This window comes from Gymnoscopelus microlampas (assembly GCF_963454915.1).
Source record: "Gymnoscopelus microlampas genome assembly, chromosome: 15".
In the NCBI taxonomy this organism is placed as follows: Eukaryota; Metazoa; Chordata; class Actinopteri; order Myctophiformes; family Myctophidae; genus Gymnoscopelus; species Gymnoscopelus microlampas.
Genome location: NC_139952.1, coordinates 12,145,254 through 12,163,755, shown reverse-complemented (window position 1 = coordinate 12,163,755; position 18,502 = coordinate 12,145,254). Strand labels below are relative to the sequence as shown.

Below are 18,502 nucleotides of genomic sequence, written 5' to 3'. Positions count from 1 at the left end.
CTGATGTCTTAGTTTACAGTTCTACTTTACAATATGATGACATTATTGCTATTGCTCTAAGCTGACTTATAATCACTGCACGTATTTGATGCATGTTTAGTACATTTGCTAACATGGTGAAGAGTTCAGCTGTTTGTTAATGTTACAGTAGACACTATGAAAGTTAATGTCATATATGGTTACAGGGAATGGACTTGATTTTAATGAATTGACATTATGATATTATGTATTATTGCGCCCAATAGGCTAATTGTGATAACAGATTATTGTCGGTTATTTAATTCCATAATCAAGGTAATAATTTTGCCAGTAAAGTATGTTTCTCAACACAGATATGTTTTCTCTTTTTTTTTTAATTATGAACCGGAATGTGAACGCCACTTAGTACGTGAGTATCCATTTCATGACCTCCTGTACGTTTTCAGATTTCCATCAAGTACTCACATTAACACCACAAACGATCTTACCTTTTCTGCTAACCGTGTCCCAAATAATATGCATGATTGGAACAAATAAGAACATTTTCTCAGAGTCCGAATCAACTTTATTGTCACATCACAGGTTTACAGGAGTACACCTGTGATGTGTCAATAACGTTGATCTGCCATCATAACTGAACGTTTTATTATAAACAGTTTGAAATTAAATGTGATTTATTGACAATACATATTATTATGCACAGTAATTAAGATGCAGGATTCAGGATTCATTTACCTTACTTACCTTTATTTTATTTTATTGCATTATTCCATAATCCTTCTTGTAACATTTTGTAAATGACCAGATTCTTTCTGTATGTTACCGTAAGTATCAGTTTTATAAACGTGAATGTGCTTTGTCTTTTTCTTTTATGAATTAATCATTTGAACACGGACTAGTTGGTGAGTATCAAACCTATTCTACTTCATAGCCTTCATGGTTCTTACAAGTCACAATAGCAGAACACAAACTCAGTGGATCTTACATATCTATGTAGATTATTTTGTAACCCCACATCTGACCTTTTCTGTGAATTCTCCCAAATAATACCTTGTATTGATATCTTAGTCCACACTTTTAATACATAATAATAACGTTTTTACATTATGAAGAATATAAAATATAAATAATAATGACAAATATTGACAGTATTACATTAAACCAGTCAGTCTCATATCGATGACCAGCTTCAGTCATGTTACTGGATATGCTGAGAAAAAGGCTAGGAAGTGTAACCACTCTCACTTTTGTTTTCATTATTTATGTGTCACTTAATTTAAAGCTGATTCATAACTTTTATGTCCATTGTCTTTGTCTCCATCTGGATGGAGAGAGCTGTAATTGCTAAATCTAATAATTTACAATGTTATGATCTGATTTACATTCAGAATATTTTCTGCCTTTGTGACTGAGGAATGTTCTACTGCACATCAGCGGTTCTCAAAGTGGGGTCCGGGGACCCCCGGGGGCCCCAGCAAAATGTGTTAATACAGCATCACAATCATTTTAACCACTTTATCCATTTATACATTGGATATTCAAATATAGCAGATCTACAAGCTCACAGTGCGTGACTTTGTGACACGCTGCAAGCTTGTACATCTGCTATTTATGGACACATTTGGAAAAATCTTGAAAATGTTTGGGACATTTTGAATATATATATATATTTTTTTAAACAAATCACAAAACTCTTTTGGGGGTCCCTGGCACAAAATATTTTCAGATGGGGGTCCCTGGGCCAAATGCATAATTTGGGGGTCCTTGACATGAAAAAGTTTGAGAACCACTGCTTTAGATATAATTCAATGATCTTTCTGTGATGTATCTCTTATTTGATCTGGATGTTTTATGCAAACTTGTTTGTAAAGGATTAAAATTTGCGTAGGCAATAAGCCGTGTAGATGCACATTCTTGAAATTTCACACCTACAACTGCTAATTTAAAACAGTGTTATGAATATTTGCTACGTCCGTTCAGTAGTCTTTTTCTATGGTGTCAAGTGTAATATGCCTACTAACACAGAGCCAGGAGTAGCCAGGGAATCGAACCGGTGTCAAAGTGTCAAAGTTGAGCTTTTCTCAGCTTTGACACATCCCTTTTTGGTGACTGCAGTTGTCACTACTCTAGAAAGAATTTGCTGTAAAAGTTTTTTTCGCTTCGCTTTTTGCTGACTTGGCTGAAACGGCAGTCGCTACTCTCCATAGACTAGCATTGAACCTCGCCACAGTCTCAGAACGTGGCAGCGAAACAACGTTGCTGGTGTGAATTCAGCGTTGACCACTAAGCTGCTCCCTATGAGCAGGTCGGTGCCTTGCATGGCTTAGGGCAGCAGTGGCTCAGGAGGTAGCACGGCAGCGTGGGAATCGGAAGATTCCTGGTTCGATTCCCTGCCTACTCCTGGCTCTGTGTTAAAAGTATCTATGAGCAAGACACTTAACCCCCCCAACTGGTTGGTGCCTTGCATGGTTTAAATGATCAGTCATCTTTCTGTATGTGAAGTATCACTTTTCTAACTATGATTTTTTTTCTGTCTTTTCTTTATGAATTATGAATGTGAACGTGACTTAGAAAGTGAGTATCAAACCTATTCTACTCCGATGTGTTTTATAATTGACATCTTACATTGAATGAGGTTTCAAATCTAATGTTGTAGAAGTTATTGTGTAATTCGCATAAAAACCCACACAAAATCACACCAGTTATTATTAAGTCATGAGTCATGATCATCCAAATTATATTCTTAAATTGTACTTATGTCTCAGTCAATATGTTAACAATATGATGACATTATTGCTATTGTATCTCTAAGCTGACTTTTAATCACTTCACATATTTGATCTGCATGTTTGTCCGTGTGCTAACATGGTGAAGAATTGACAGAATATAGTTATTATTGTACTCAATAATTGAGATAGCAGTTCCCTTAAATTATTTCATTATTCCAGATGTCAGGTTATTTAACTATTTGGATCAGTAATGTCTGTTAATTATCATTATTCTGAACATGAATATGTTTTGTCTCTTTATGAATTATGAACGGAAATGCGAACTAGACTGTGAGTATCAAATCTATTTAAATTCATGTCCTCCAATGTGTTTTCAGATCAAGTTCTCACACGTCTTCAAAATGAATTATTATGTTGCTTGAAGTTTCAAATCTAATGTTTACTTCTGTAATTTGCATTATACCAACAAAGCTCACCTTTTCTGCTAAATCCCACCAGTTACTATGTTTGTGAGCATCCCAAAGCATCTCTTGTACTGAGATCTTTAATGTTAACAATATTGTGATCTGATTCACACTCAGGAGCTTTTCTGTTATAACTGAGGAAAGTGTTACTGTAAATACATTGACCTCATTGACATTGTCTCTTTTTCATTTCATCTCTTCACATAATTGATTTGCATGTTTTGCCTGTCAATGTGTTGAACTAAACTAAACAGCATCTGAAGATGAACTCAAAGTATTATCACTTATCTTGCTGTATACGTTAACGTAATTTGTATTTTCAGGGAATGAGTCAAACATACAGCAATCATTTGATTAAATGACAGAATGATACATATCATACACAATAATTGAGATCCATTTTAATTGACCATATAGGTTTTTTAAATATGAATTATGTTTTCTCTTTTCATGAATTGTCAATGTGAACGCCAACTAGACAGTAAGTATCAAACCTATTCTACTTCATGGCATCCAGTATGTTTTCAGATTTACATCAGTCAAGTTCTTGCAAGAGCAAAACCACATGGATATTACATTCTTCACAATGAATTGATTGTCTTTCTGTTTTAATTTGATGACCGGCGGTCTCACCGGTAGGAGACTCAAAGTGTCTCCTTTGTGTCTCCTACCGGATACATTAGCATCTTTCCGCCGGTCATCAAATGATTGGCTTAGGAATGCGACAAAAACAAAAGAAAATCCATGAATTCAAGTCTCCATGGGGTGTGTAATTGATAGAAAAGAAGTCATTTTTGGGGTGAACTATCCTTTTAACAGTAGTTTAATAGCTTCACAGATCTTTCTGTAAAACTTTAAGTTTACAGAAATTCGTTGAATCTTATACCTGACTATTTTTTTTACATTATTGCCTTCTTCAATCCATATTATTTAATACATTATTTCTAATTGATCAGCAATATTTCTGCCTCCAACAACCTCAGTTTATGCTGGGGGAATAAGGTACTAATATTACTGAAGCATTTTAAAATAGCCACATCAAATTACTAACAGCCCACAAAAACACTAACAATCAGTTGTATTTGTATTGCCCATTTCCAGTTGGATATAATGTCAAGTAAAGTAATATTAACAAACTATAATTTTCTTCATTTAATAATTCCAAATGAATAACAGGTTATCAGGTTAAAGTAAACCAAGTACTTGATTTGAGGAGAGTGACATCACTATAATACACAGGAATCAGTAATTCAGCTCATATTTATAATTTAATTATATTTATAATGATAGGTATGTGCTGTATTATTTTAAACCGGTCTGTTTCTCATGTACATGTTGAGTTAATTGTCCGGTCAGTATACAATCTGTTGAAGGGTTGTTATTAAAACTATCTTCATGTGGTTATAGCTGGAGGATGTGTAAACAAAGACCAAGGATTCTTCAGCAAGGAGCAGGCAGAGCAGAATGATGGTATGATTGAGGATTACAAGTAGACAAAATGAAAACGATACAATATTAAACTTTATTTATCAAAGAAACAGTCACTAAAGGTGTCACACGGCAAACAGCATGGCCTATAAGGTAACAACGCGCCACGGTGCAATAGGTTATAAGCTTGTAGATCTGGTATTTTTGCATTTTTTGAAAATGTTTGTCTACAATGACATGCCCACATTGTTTTTTTCTCCCTCTCCCCCACAGGCAGCAGAGTGTCTCCCCATCTGACCGCCCCTCCCGGCTTCACTGACATTGGCGCTACTACAAAACACTTTTTCACCGGATTGAAAGTCGTTCGTCTTTCTGCGTCACCTACGCAGCTGCCACAATTAAGTTTGAGTGTGTCGGGGAAAATGGTTCGATTTCTGGTAGACACGGGAACAACCATTTCATGTTTACGGCAGAAAGACTTGAAATGCCCTTTGAGTAAATACTACGTCCGGCACGCCGGTATCAGCGGAGTCCGACAAGTTGACCCGTTGTCACTCCCGTTACTAATTGATTTGGACGGGTTGAAGATCGAGCATTCGTTTATTGTGAGCCCCACAGTTCCAATGTCCATGCTGGGACGCGATTTGTTGAACACTTTCAATGCAACTGTTTGAGGCAGTGTTCATTTCGTCGACTAAAACCATGACGAAAAGTGTTAGTCGACTACCTTTTTTCACTGAAGAAAACAAAATAAAAAGTAAGCTATGATGGCTAAAACTATGACAAAATATAGGCAATTTCGTCAACAAATAAAAACTAGACCAAAATGTTAGGTTACTGGAGAAGAGATCCAGTAGTCATTTTATGCTTCGCTGCGTGTGGGTGTGAAGCTTCACAAATAGCTGATCTACAACGCGTCTGAACTTGTAGATTGACTATTTTCGGCACACATCTAAGTATAAATCAGGCATTATGACGCCATCAAGGCCTGCCAAAATACATGTTAGACTAAATGAACTCTGGATTTTGTTGACTAAAACATTTAGTTTTAGTTTTATAAAACATGGAATTGTATAAAACAAAAGGCTGTGACTTTGCTGTCAAAATTAACACTGGTTTGAGGTTCACCTGATGGTGTTTGATGTTCAACTGATGTCATTCAAATACGTCTATTCAGGGTCCGATTTGTAAAAGCAAAAAAGGAGAAAATGGGGTAAAAACTGGAGGTTTCTTAACCACCTAAACACAATGTATAGTACTTGAACTTCGTTGAAATAGCTAAATTAGCCGATCTACAAGCTCACAGCACATCATGATGTGACACGTATATCTGCTATTTTCTTAATTTATTTCTCATTTATTTTCTTAATTTCTTTATTTTTTTAAAGATTTTATGAGGACACATGTTGGCATATTTTGTCAATATGCCCAAAATAGGGACTCAGGTGTTACCGTGGTTGACATACATTTTTAATTAAACGTGACCAAATCTAATTTGTTATTAGAAACCCACCAGTACGGATTATAAGAATCATGTGTTGTAGAAAATGTCATTCTGTTTAAACAAAATGTTCTCACACTCCAGACCATAGATATAGAAACCTAGATACCTCATTGGCCTCTGCAGTTCATTGGAGCGACCTGTATCGCAATACCCTTATATTGCTTCCGCCCCTGGTCCAAGGAAGTTTTTCCCTATTCGTGTGTGTCACAGAAGGGGGCGTTCAGTAGGCCTCTGATTGGCCTACCGAACGTCCCCTTCTGTGACGCACGCGACTGAGGGCGGAAGCTGGTGCGCGCCCGAGATACAGACGCCTCAGAGCCAGAGGAGGCGTCTACCTTTATATGTCTATGCTCCAGACCACACTTCAAGCAAGGTCATTCACACGTCCCACAATGCATCGGCTCTGATGGGTGGGGGGTTGGAGGGGTGGGCACAGCGTGCTTTGTCTCTGAGAAGCACTCCCAACCGCCACCCAGCTTCCAATTTTTATCATGTGAATGGTAGAAGAAGAAAACCTGAAAGTGAATTTTTGTGGTTTATAATTTTTTTCACCAATGTCACTAAAACAATGCAGACAGAAATATTAATAATACTGAAGACTGTATGTTGATTCCAGGCTAGTATGTTGAAGCGGTTTGTGCCCTTCAAAATGATATACTGTGTATATTGTTGCTACAAGCTGTACAACTTCCTTCTTTTAATGTTTTAATGTTAACCTGTGGATTTATCATTTTCAGTTAACCGATCAGGAGAAAATGTATGAAATCCCACAATGTTGTTCTTATTACATGGATTTGTGCTTTTATGAAGACAATAATTTTGATTTTTTTTTTTTTAGCCCTTTGTGTGTGACATGACAAGCAATGTTATGGATGTTGAGGCACTGAATGAGTCATGTTATATCTCAATGAAGAATAACACAAGTGTAAAATAAGTGTTTGTGTCACTTTTTTAATTAAAGGTTTACAAAATGACATCATGTCCGCCTATTATCACATGCTCAGAATAGGGACATTAGGGTTCATGTTGTAAAAATGGTACACAAAGCTGCAACACATCCACAGGTGCAAGTATGTGGCACCAATCCTGTAGCTGCTGTCTTTCATTCTTGTCATGTTTGACATGACATCCATGTACTTGCCTACTACTTGTCTCTATCACTCCTATGACACATGTATCCATTATCCATTTACCATCGGTAAATTAACTTCTGTGTGTTTTATACAAGCAATACAAACTATAACATCGTGGAAACCTCATATGTCAAAAACTGTTTCTTTTAAGTATTCAAATTCAAGAAGAATACCAAAAGTAGCAGATCTCCAAGCTCAAAACGTGGCGTGAGCTTGCAGATCTGCTACTTTTGATGCTGTAGTATGATCAAGTAGGACATTCATTTACACAAAAACACAAAAAGTTAGAATATGGAGATTGGAGACGAGAGGTTTCTGCCCGACGGCTACAATATGAAATTCAGTTTTCCACTAATGCACCACTTTTTTCAGCACCCACACTAGTGTACTGTATATCACATTTCACTGAATCACACACAGTCTTAGCACTAATGTGACGGTACCAGTCTAACATAGTTGCATTCCCGTTATGGTGCATATACCGTAGGTCTGCCCTGCAGCACTGCACTGTGACCATGGTGGTAACAGTATAGGCTGCTTGGGCTAGACTTCAAAGATTGTGATAAAGCCCAGGTCCAGGAAACACGTTGCACCCCTAGTCCTCATGTGGACATTTGCCTCTACTGTGAATTATGAAAACAGATAAAACAGATAAATAATATAAGTAGTGTGCATTGATAACCATATAGTTCATTGCATTATGGATTGTAAATGGATTTGTTATTTGGTCATAACTTGGGTCATCATAATTACATGTTCTGTATGAATATGACAAGTATGTATAAACTGTGAATCTATGCTCTGAGTCTGGTCCTTCAAAGCTTGTATACTTTTACATCATACAGCGCTGTGGTTGCCCAGTAGAGGTCACTAATAATTAGACATTTCCAGATAAGAATAGGTTTATCTTTTTCAATGGAAAAGTGAAAAGTCAATTATTGACAATTGATGTTGCTGGCTTAGACTTGGGACAAGAAGAGGTGTCTGCGTGGAGAGACCATTATTTATAAATGTCTTTTGAACCAGGAACAATACTTTTATCTGTAGTTATATTAGGCAATGGAAATATTTGCAGTGGTGGAAAAAGTACTTGGATCGGCTATGTTAAAATAGCCTAGGTATAAAATAGGGCTAAAGTGGTTCATGTCTGTTTTATAGTGTAATCATTTATATCTGCAAAGTAACTAGTAACTAAAGTTTTCAAATAATTGTAGTGGAGTAAAAGTAGGCCTAAAATATTTGCCTCTGAGATGTAGTGGAGTAGAAGTAAAAGTATAGACAATTGGAAATACTCCAGTAAAGTAAAAGTACCTCAATTGTACTTAAGTGCAGTACTTGAGTAAATGTATTATAGTTACTTTACAGCACTGAATATTTGCACCTTCAAAATAAGTCTCAGTGCAGTTCTAAATGATACAATAGTAGATAAAGGCATGTTAACTACTTAAAGCCCAGCATCCGAATTCTGTGGAAAACTCTAGCAGAAGTTTGTATCATTTGGATGAAGGTGACCGAAACGTCGATTTAATAAAGAGCATCCTTTTTGCAAGTTCCAGACAGTGTGCGGGACCTTTTTCTTTGATTTGATATCATAGATCCCTTTTTAAGCATATTGTGAATAACACAGTGTTTGTATTTAATTTAAAATGTGCATTCAATATAATGTTGTGCAAATCTAAATAAACACAAGTTTGCCTCATGTTGCTTCTTTAACTTGTGTGCAGACAGAGGCTTCCACATTTAATGTCAATGTCAGTGTAGAAAACATTCAGGGCATATTTGCCAGCACTAGCCTATATATATGGAGATCCCCATAGATGGAGACAATCGACCTGCAATGTCGTCATAGAGACCTAAACGTGCCATATGTACGGGGTCTGACATCAGCGAACCCTTCCCAGAAACTCCATGTATAGACATAACCATCACGTCCAGGACTAACGTCATCTTCCCATATTTGGGCATAACTGACATAGGCAGCTCCATATATGGAAACGTCTGACACTATCTGACTTGTCAGGACCGCAAGCCAGCAGTATAAGAGACTCTGGATGCCCTGGTTAAAGCAGTGTCCTCAGCGACGCTCGAAGATCATCTTAACTCTCTCCAAAGTACCAGGACGATTAGCTGGCCTTACAAACCAGTTAATCACGGGTCGCATATACAAAGCACAGCCTAAAGCATATTCTTGAAGTGGCCTTGGATCTGGTTAACAAGTCAGCCGATTATCAGTTTCTATAGTCAGTATATTATGTAGTATTAGTATACGTAATAATATTATAAAGGCCTACTGTAGGAAACCCATACAAATGATAACAAAGAGTGTGCACATGTAAAGGATAACATGTAAACACAAAATGCATTAAAATTGTTCACTGAGGCAGATAAGCTATGGATCAGTGTGTATTAGACCAAAGGTACAATTCAACATCTGTATAGTGCATACAGATGTTGAATTGCATCTGGGCACTACTGGATGTGACTGCATTCCCTGAACTACGCCTCCATGTGGCAGATTATAAGATACACAAACAAAAGGTCACTGTTTTACACTTGTTTCCATAAACTTTCCTCAGTCCTCATGCAGAGTCAGCCATGAATTTTAAAACACCATTGGTGGTCAACCTTAATCTATGTTTGACATACTGAGTTTCTTCCTCAGGTCGCTCATGGTGACAATTCAGCACAGTGGCACTTAGAGCAACCTCTTTTATTGATTGATTGATTGATTGATTGAATATTTTGTTAGTCAAACATGTAAACAGCACATTCAGGCTAAAAGGATAACACAAAAAAGGTCCTTTAGTCAATAGTTCAATCTTGACTTAAACTTGTCCACCAAACAGCTGTTTATGCAGTAGATTTTTCAGCTGAGGAGAAACTACAGTTTACGGTAGTTTCCATGCTGGTGGTACATGCATGGAATCTGGGGTGTTGTTTGCAAAGTTTTCGTAAAAGGACAAGACCACTTTGGTAGAGGTTTGGGTTGTACCTTGCCATGATGATGTAACTCCAAAGGTGGACACGAAATTTTAAATAATTGCTCCATTGATTAGAAATTGATAATTCAAAACATTTACATTGTACAGTGAAACAGCTCTCAAAGTCACTCTTTTAGCCCGTAAACGAACACAAACAAAACTGATTCAGGCAATATAAAACATCATCAAGCCCAGTAATTATTTATTTTTTAATAAAAATGTACATCATTCTAACGGACCTCGACTGGAGGCGCTGTCTCAAAAGTGGGCGTGAAATCTGTAGTTCCCGTGTTGGTCTATTCTTTGAGACACACATCCGGGTTTTTGACCAATGAGCACCTTAGTTTGACCCGGATTCGCACAGCTGACGCTTCTCCGGGCCAAACAAAGGCATCACGTGACGTTAATCCCCTTAACCCTATTCGCTCATACTAGGACATGACGTATGTGTAGGCAGAAGTGGACCCCGGGCTATGGGATATGCTCCACCTCCAAACACCACCGCCGTCACCGTGACGACGTCACTCAGCAGCAGCAGCGTGCCGGCGTAGGATCAGAGCGCAGCGCATCGCAGCGCAGGCAGCCCCACGCAGCCGCCCAGCCAGTCGCTCCTCTTTTCTCCGCTCTCTACAGAACAAAACACCGGGCCGAGGAGCGGAGCGCCCCTGTCCTCCAGTCCGTCCGTCCGGCCACCCCCCCCCCTCGCCGCTGTCGTTTCGTCCGGGCGTTTTCTTTGGACTCCGTCCGTTCCCCCACCCCCTTTAAATCATGGCCTCCGACGGCATGGACGAGCGGTCCCCGCTGTTGTCGGCCCCCAACTCGGGGAACGTCACCCCGACCACCGCGGCCCCGCCGCCGCCGTCCTACCTGCAGGACCCCAGCAGCCCCCGAGGTAAACACCGCTAGACTAGACTGGACCATCCTCCCTCCCTGCATGCAATGCAATGCAATGCATGCTGAATCACGGAGCTATGCTTTAACATGTCAATGGGAAACGGGCTTGGATCAATGGCGAGAACTAGAGCAGTGGGTTAGCCACTATTTCAGAAATAGTGAAAATATTCGATCTGCATTTCTGAATGTATTAATTTCCCTCCCCTGTAATGGCATTCCCATGGTATTTATTGTATATTTTATTTTATAAGTATTATTTATTTATATTTTATATTATTTGATAGATCTAAGTGGTTAAAAGAGAAAGGCCTCATATACAGTAAAACATCCTATAACAGTTCTGCTGCATGTGTGTGTTTTTGCAGCAGAAATGCTTGCATCACAGTATATTATGCAGTAGCTTTGGGGGTCCTCCTCAACCCAGAATATGATGTTGTTGTTGCCAGTGAGATGTCGCAAATAAGTGATGGATGTGATGGGGAGGAGGCTGGAAAAGAAATGCCCATTGCATTCTGTTACTGTAGTCACAGTTGTGTCCAGCTGCTACAAACCATAGGGCATCTACAGAGCAGATGTATCCTGCAGGTGTACGAATGGCTTAAATAATCATATTTTTATCATTGTTTTGCAATGCCGTTATTCAATGATTGGATGTTTATGATTATTTTGTCATTTCCCATATCCAAGGGGGGTGGGGCCATATTACTGGATTCCAGATAGCTGGATTGCAAACAAATAGCCCAAAGTCGACATAGGTCTAATTTTTAAAGGACAATGTTTTGCCTGCATGTGCTAGTGTGCTTTCAAATATCTTACATTCCAAGCTCGTAATACATGAAAAGTAGTATGACCGTGTTTAGAATATAACAGTCATAGTAAACATCTCAAATGTAGGCTACTGTACCAATGCTTTATAATAGATCATGAATGACCTCAGCACATACAGCACATCTTCCAGCTCTCCCACCCAGTCAGTGGGACTGGGATGTATGTCTTTGTCACGAGCCGAACGAGGCCTTTCCCACTGAGTTGCTCTCATCAGATTCTCTGGCTGCGTAGCAGAACAATAAATGCTGGCCGAGGCTGTAAGCTCCCCGAGGGATAAATACATCATGTGCATAACCCTGTATGCTATGCTGGCAACATCAGAGAGAGCAAGCCAAGAAAAGAAGGAGGGGGGAATAAGTCATTTTAACTTAGTGGGAATTTGAGATAGATAAGCTCGGTGGGTGCAGTATGGCCTAAACTTCCATAAACCCTATATTGTTGTTGTCGGGCAGAAACCTCTTATCTCCATATCCTTAATAAACATTTTGTGTTTTTTTTGTCAATTAACACCCTACTTGATCATACTACAGCTTCACACAAAAGCATCAGAAGTAAAGTAGCAGATCCACAAGCTCGAAACGCGTCACGAAGCGACGTGTTTTGGCCTTGCAGATATGCTACTTTTGCTATTATTGAATTTGAATCCTGAAATTTAACATTTTTGGACATAATGAGGTTTCCACCCGACAGAGACGATATACTTCGTTGACCAGGTTGTTACCAGGCCCCCTTCTTTTTTTCACTTCTACACCAAATCTTTTAGCTGAAAATAGCTGATCTACTCACAATGTGTCGCATTGTGCCATGTTGTGAACTTGTAGATCTGCTGCTATGTTTGCCAAATGTTCGCCACAGAATAGGGATGCTAGGGTTTATGTGCTTAACATGTCCTTACACATTCATTGATGTTAGATTTGCATGGACAAGTATTTTGCAGGTCTATGGTCTGATTTTCGTGTCACTGATTCCCCCCCAACCCTGTATCAGTTAAAACAGGGCTTCACAAAAACTGCCAGTTTGATCCTATACTCAGGACTCAGGAGAGGAAACGTAAGCTTTTTCCCCCCATCAGGGGCAGCTGTGGCATATATGAAATCTACTTTAGCAAATGAATGAATTCATTGATCATATAATACTCTTTAGGTGCATTCCAGGACAAACGGCTAAATGGCAACAAAAACATTCTCAACAATTCATATTTCACCCCTGAGTACTGTAATACTCAAGACTTAAAACACTGACTGTACTACGAACTTGTTATGTGACCACTTCTAACTGGTTGTGGCACTGCATAAAAACGCAAATGAATGCTGATATTTCTTGACCTAGTTTCTCTTTCTCCCTCAAAACCCTATGACTAATTCTCTGTGTCTTGGGTCTGTTGGAATCCAGTCAGTCCTCTATCAAACAATGAGTAAACAGGATTACTGGGAATCAAAGAGGGCAAAACTGCAGAGCTGTTGTCTCTATGAAGTCATGGAAGAAATAGTTGTGGCGTGATCATTCTTTTTACCGTGCAGAATGTGATGTCATCACAAATAATGACTCCATTTGCCAAGTGGTTGGTGTGGATAGAACACTTTGTGAGTGGAGAAATATATCTTAATAGGTTAGACTGGATATCATTCCTGTAAGTACTTTCAGGCTACTGGAATTGATATTTAAGTACTGAGGATGTCCGTGCTTTTTAATTTCAAGGACCCCAATTAGATAATATGCTTTAGGTCACGGACCCCCATTTTAGGATAATATGTAGGATTCTAATCTCTGAGACCCCAATCCAAAATGTTTGTTTTAGTCTGAATGGTCTGTCATTTGGTCTAGTATAATTTCTTTACTGTCTGTTTACTGTAAGTACTGAGGTAACAGTGAAACTCTGATCAAAAGAGACATTCTTGTACATTCTGTTGTTGTATTTACTTGTACGTGTAATAATGGTGAAGATCATCTATCAGTCATTTACCTTGGGGACCCCTTGGGACCTCCTCAAGGTCCCCTGAGTGTCCCCAGGTTCCACGTTGAGAGCCACTTGTCTACGTAGTGTCAAGATTCACTCTTAACTATTTCAGAAGTGATGGATTTGATCCTAAGGCAATGATAAGGACTTAGAGTGCCTTTCTGTCTTAAGGGAGCCATTGACGACGACACAATGACTGTCACCAGTAGCAGTAACCATTACTCAAGAATCAGTGCAGTGACAGATTTACTATCAAGAACAAAATAGACTGTGTGCAGTTCATCCCTGAAGTGAGCAGGTCTGTCTTCATCCATTGAACTTATCCATGGTGGTATAGGGCCGCATAATTCGATAATCCAAAATCGTGATTTTTTTACGTTCCACAATTATGTGAAACCTGGCAATTAATTCAAACATCTTATTTGGTCAGCTGTTGCACCGTGGCCTCGTCTCGTCATCATCGATCATTACACAAGTGTTGATAACCAGAACAATGTACAACACATGAAGAAAATGCAGGTAGAGGAATGGAAATCCCAACTCTTGTGGGAAAATGAAAAAGCCTTTATTGTAATGGTAAATGCATGACAAGAAAGTAAATAAATTCCTACTCACAGCATTCATCAGGGTGACTAAACATTTGTGAGGATTGGAAATATATAAGACATAATTGGCCTCAAAAGTTCATTATCATACTTGATTGAGCAGGTGACTAGATAATGATTGACATGCATTAACATTTACAATAAAGTTTTTTATTGATATTTGATTTTTTTTCCACAAGAGGGTCTTGGTTGCTTTTCATTTTTGTTCATTGTGCAACCCATCTCCACATCCATCAGGCTAACAGAGACACAATCAAATCACAGAGAACATTACATTAAAGATATGGCACTGATAAGCACAACGAGAGACAAAGACATTAAGAAAACCATACACATCTTTTTATACCAATAATCATCATTGCCAATTGTAGTTATTCACAATCATGATTACAATATTAAGCAAACATAACAAGGATTATTATTTTTGCCATAATTGTGCAACCCTGACAGCGGACAGAGATCAGTGACTGTCAGAATCCTTTATCATAACAATATTTGATATATTCAGTATCATCGTCATTAATAGCCAGCATTCACCAGCTCAGTGACACAGACAAGGAAAGGCCAGTCTTTTATTGAACCAATTTATATCTTACATCAGTAGATTAAGGTTATTCTAGGCTAGGCATGTCCATGACAAGGTTTCCCACAGTTCAGGTAAAGGTGGTGTATGAGATATGTTTTTGTTCAAATACGTGTTAGATAGCTCTATATTCCCATAGTGATTATTGCTATAGAGTGTTTGTTCAGTAGCAGGGGTCTCCCTGTCTCTCCAGCTCAATAGTAATACATTTTCCGTTCGAGAAAGAAAATTCATAGCCTACGGGATACAGGATAAACAAATAAATTGGACGTAATGAAACAAACAAAATGCATTCTGTTTGACAGGGAGACCCCTGTTACTGAAGAAACACTATAGCAATCGGAATATAGAGCTTACACCACCTTTTAAGCCATATTTTATACTTTGGCATATTTTATACATTTTGTTGCATAACGAAAATAGCTGATCTACGAGCTCACAACACGGCAACGTGTTGTGAGCTTGTAGATCTGCTATTTTTGCCATTGTTGAACATGTTTGCCTATTATGACATAGCAAAAATAGGAACACCAAGTTGGCAGTGAAAGACTAATGGTGTAAAATGAGGAAACTACTGTAGCTATCCAGCTAGTCGAGACATTCTGCAGCCTGCTAGCTAATCTTATCTGGCACCGAGTGAATCAGTGCGGTACTCAGCCAGCCACCAGGCTGTGATAATGGTTGTTGTGGTTGTGTTGATGGTAGTAAAACTCCTTCTCATCTTACTCTCCCCGGCGCAGAGGGCTTCCAGTGAAACCATATAGCTCCTATATACTATTTCACCCATGCATTAGGACGCTAGCAAGCCTCAGAGGAGGTGGTCAGAAAACAAGAAGAGAAAGTAGGCTGCTGTGCTGAAAAGTGACTGTTGGTAGAGGTAGGTATATCATGTTTAAACTTAAATAGAATGCAGTAGAATAGAAAACCTCCCACTCAACTTAAAACAAGGTATTTGATATAAAATAGATTGAACAACACATACAATATAAAACACACACTATAATATAGTATGACAAAACTCAAAACAAATAATTCTACATAGAGTGCCATCTCAATAATTCATCATTGTACCATAACAGAAGCTGGCTGAGTTGACCTGCAGCTCAATAAAAGAGCACAGAGAAAGAGGGCCCCAGTCTTTAGACAACATGGCAAGATTGTATTTCTGATGTGCTAGCACAGGTCACCCACCCATCTGTCCCTGTGTCTGACCGTCACCCAACCTCAGTGACAAGGCCACTTACTGTTGACTTGATCTCAGTCACAGTATTGTCACTGTGAAGAAGTCCTTCAAGGAAAGGAAAGGATACTTAAGACATTCAATCCGGGAAAGCATCTGTGTCATTTTAGATTTCTTTGGCTTTTCAAAAATAGATTTGTACAAATATTTGAATTTCTTTTCTTTTTTTAAAGCGGACATTTGTAACTCAATTATTTGCTTCTGGGGGTCCCTGGAACTAAATATTTTACAAATTACAAAAAATATGTATTCCAAGATTTGCAAAAATGACGATTTTTCCAAAAACAGCTGATCTACAAGCTCATAGCGCGGCACTCGGTACTATGAGCTTGTATATCTGCTATTTTTGAATAGCCAAAGAAATCTAAAATGGCAAAGATACTTTCCCGGTCTAAATGGGTTAAAAGGTGAAATCATGTTATTCCTACAGTTTTCGTGTACAGTATATTTGCTTATATGCCAGAGAAAAAGAAAAGAAAAAGCTATGAGAAAGTGAGAGGATGATTTTGTGGACGCATTGTTTGTTTTTAAATATTGAACTTGTGTTGTTAGTTTTGCCCCAGGAAGTCGAGGGAGAAAACCGATACACCAGTCTGTGTCATTGTTGTAAATCTTCTAGACTCATAGATAGTCGTTTCAGTTTTCAAATATCGACCATGTCTGTTGGTCGAGACTATACAGGAACAACAGATGTGAATACGTAAATGGAGTGGCGTTCTCATTCTTAATCACTTTCCACCTTGGTGTCCCTGTTTTGGCCATGTCATAAATTTGTTGTCCCTGTTTTGGCCATGTCATAAATTATAGGCAAATACCTTCCTAACTTTTTTTTTTTCAGTTTACAAGCTCACAACGCTTCACACAATGTATGTTTGTGAGCTTGTAGATTGGCTATTTTCGCACAACACCATCGTACGATTAAGTAGTATAAAATAGAGCTGAAGTGGTTAAGATGGCTAAGTCTGGGTGTTGGCTCTGCTGGCAGCCTGGCACAAACTCAGACATACACCAGGAAGTCCAGTTTCAGGTTTCTTTGAGCAGACACACGCTGGTCAGTGATGTTGACAGCATTTGACTCGTTTGTGGGGAAGAGAAAGTTGGCTTCTCTGCTGGAAATGTTTGACGATAACACATCAACCCTTGAGACATGTCCCTACCTTGAGATTTTGTGTGAGACTTGAGACGTTATTGTTGCAATATATGTATAATAACTATACAAAAAGTCATTATTACAATTCTTTATTTTTAATAGCAGAACTGTCTTTGCCTGCACTCATTCCCCTATAGGGAGGAAAATGTTGTGCCTTGAGATTTTGACAAGCCCATTGTTGTGGCTTGGGCACAACAATGTGAAAACCACAGATGTGCAGTATAAACATTGGTGTGGGACTTTGTTACATTATTTGTGTGTGTGTGTGTGTGTGTGTGTGTGTGTGTGTGTGTGTGTGTGTGTGTGTGTGTGTGTGTGTGTGTGTGTGTGTGTGTGTGTGTGTGTGTGTGTGTGTGTGTGTGTGTGTGTGTGTGTGTGTGTGTGTCAGAGAGGGAGACAGACAGAATTGAGCCTTGATTGGAGTACTATTACAGTATCACTGCAGTGCATTAAGTGATGATTTCAGCCCCACCCCACAAAATCACAACTCATGGTGGAAAAAAAACGGACATTTTCCCAAAATAGGGGCAGCAGAGTGAAAGTGGTTGTATACACTTTCATCTCCCTTTTATTTTCTTCAGCCGTAGGATACAATGACAAGGTGGTGAATGAAGTGAAAACCTGAGTGAGGTGACGTAGTAAAGGACTGATCAAGTTAAAAGAGAACAGAGTCTATAGAGAACATGTATGGAAATAGTAGTAGTAGTAGTACAGTATAGTGACTGGTGCAAAACGTATGGATTAAGCTGATTAGAAAACAGAAACCCAGAGGAATGTACTGTAATGACACAAGGATAAAATGGGATTAATGGCACATAGTGCACTGTAGCCACTGGTACCGTTTCATACGTTTACTGTTCTTCCAAATGAGGAAACGTTTTTAAAGGTCAGGGTTTTTTTAAAAGGTCAGTTTGGGCCTTAAACCAAATTGTCCAGATGTTCATTAGAGACAGCCCATTATTTCATTATCTGTGCCTCCAAGTTACTTATACACCAGACACAAATGATAGATTTGTTCTACTTTTTT

General features: G+C 38.7%; 1 protein-coding gene and 1 long non-coding RNA gene across 4 annotated transcripts in view; both read left to right on the top strand.

The window, feature by feature from the left end:
- The first annotated feature begins 530 nt into the window (after positions 1-530).
- LOC311061104 lies at positions 531-6,275 on the top strand. The gene is made up of 3 exons (XR_014602366.1): positions 531-3,653; positions 4,580-4,642; positions 4,874-6,275. It is a non-coding gene; the product is annotated as an uncharacterized lncRNA (long non-coding RNA).
- Positions 6,276-10,782: 4,507 nt separating this feature from the next.
- pip4p2 (phosphatidylinositol-4,5-bisphosphate 4-phosphatase 2) overlaps positions 10,783-18,502 on the top strand; it is a 28,508-nt gene continuing 20,788 nt past the window's right edge. For all 3 annotated transcript variants that reach the window (XM_084080596.1, XM_084080597.1, XM_084080595.1), the window contains exon 1: positions 10,783-11,110. In XM_084080596.1, the coding sequence (XP_083936722.1) occupies positions 10,987-11,110 (124 nt within the window). In that variant the 5' untranslated portion in view covers positions 10,783-10,986. The remainder of the gene's footprint in view (positions 11,111-18,502) is intronic.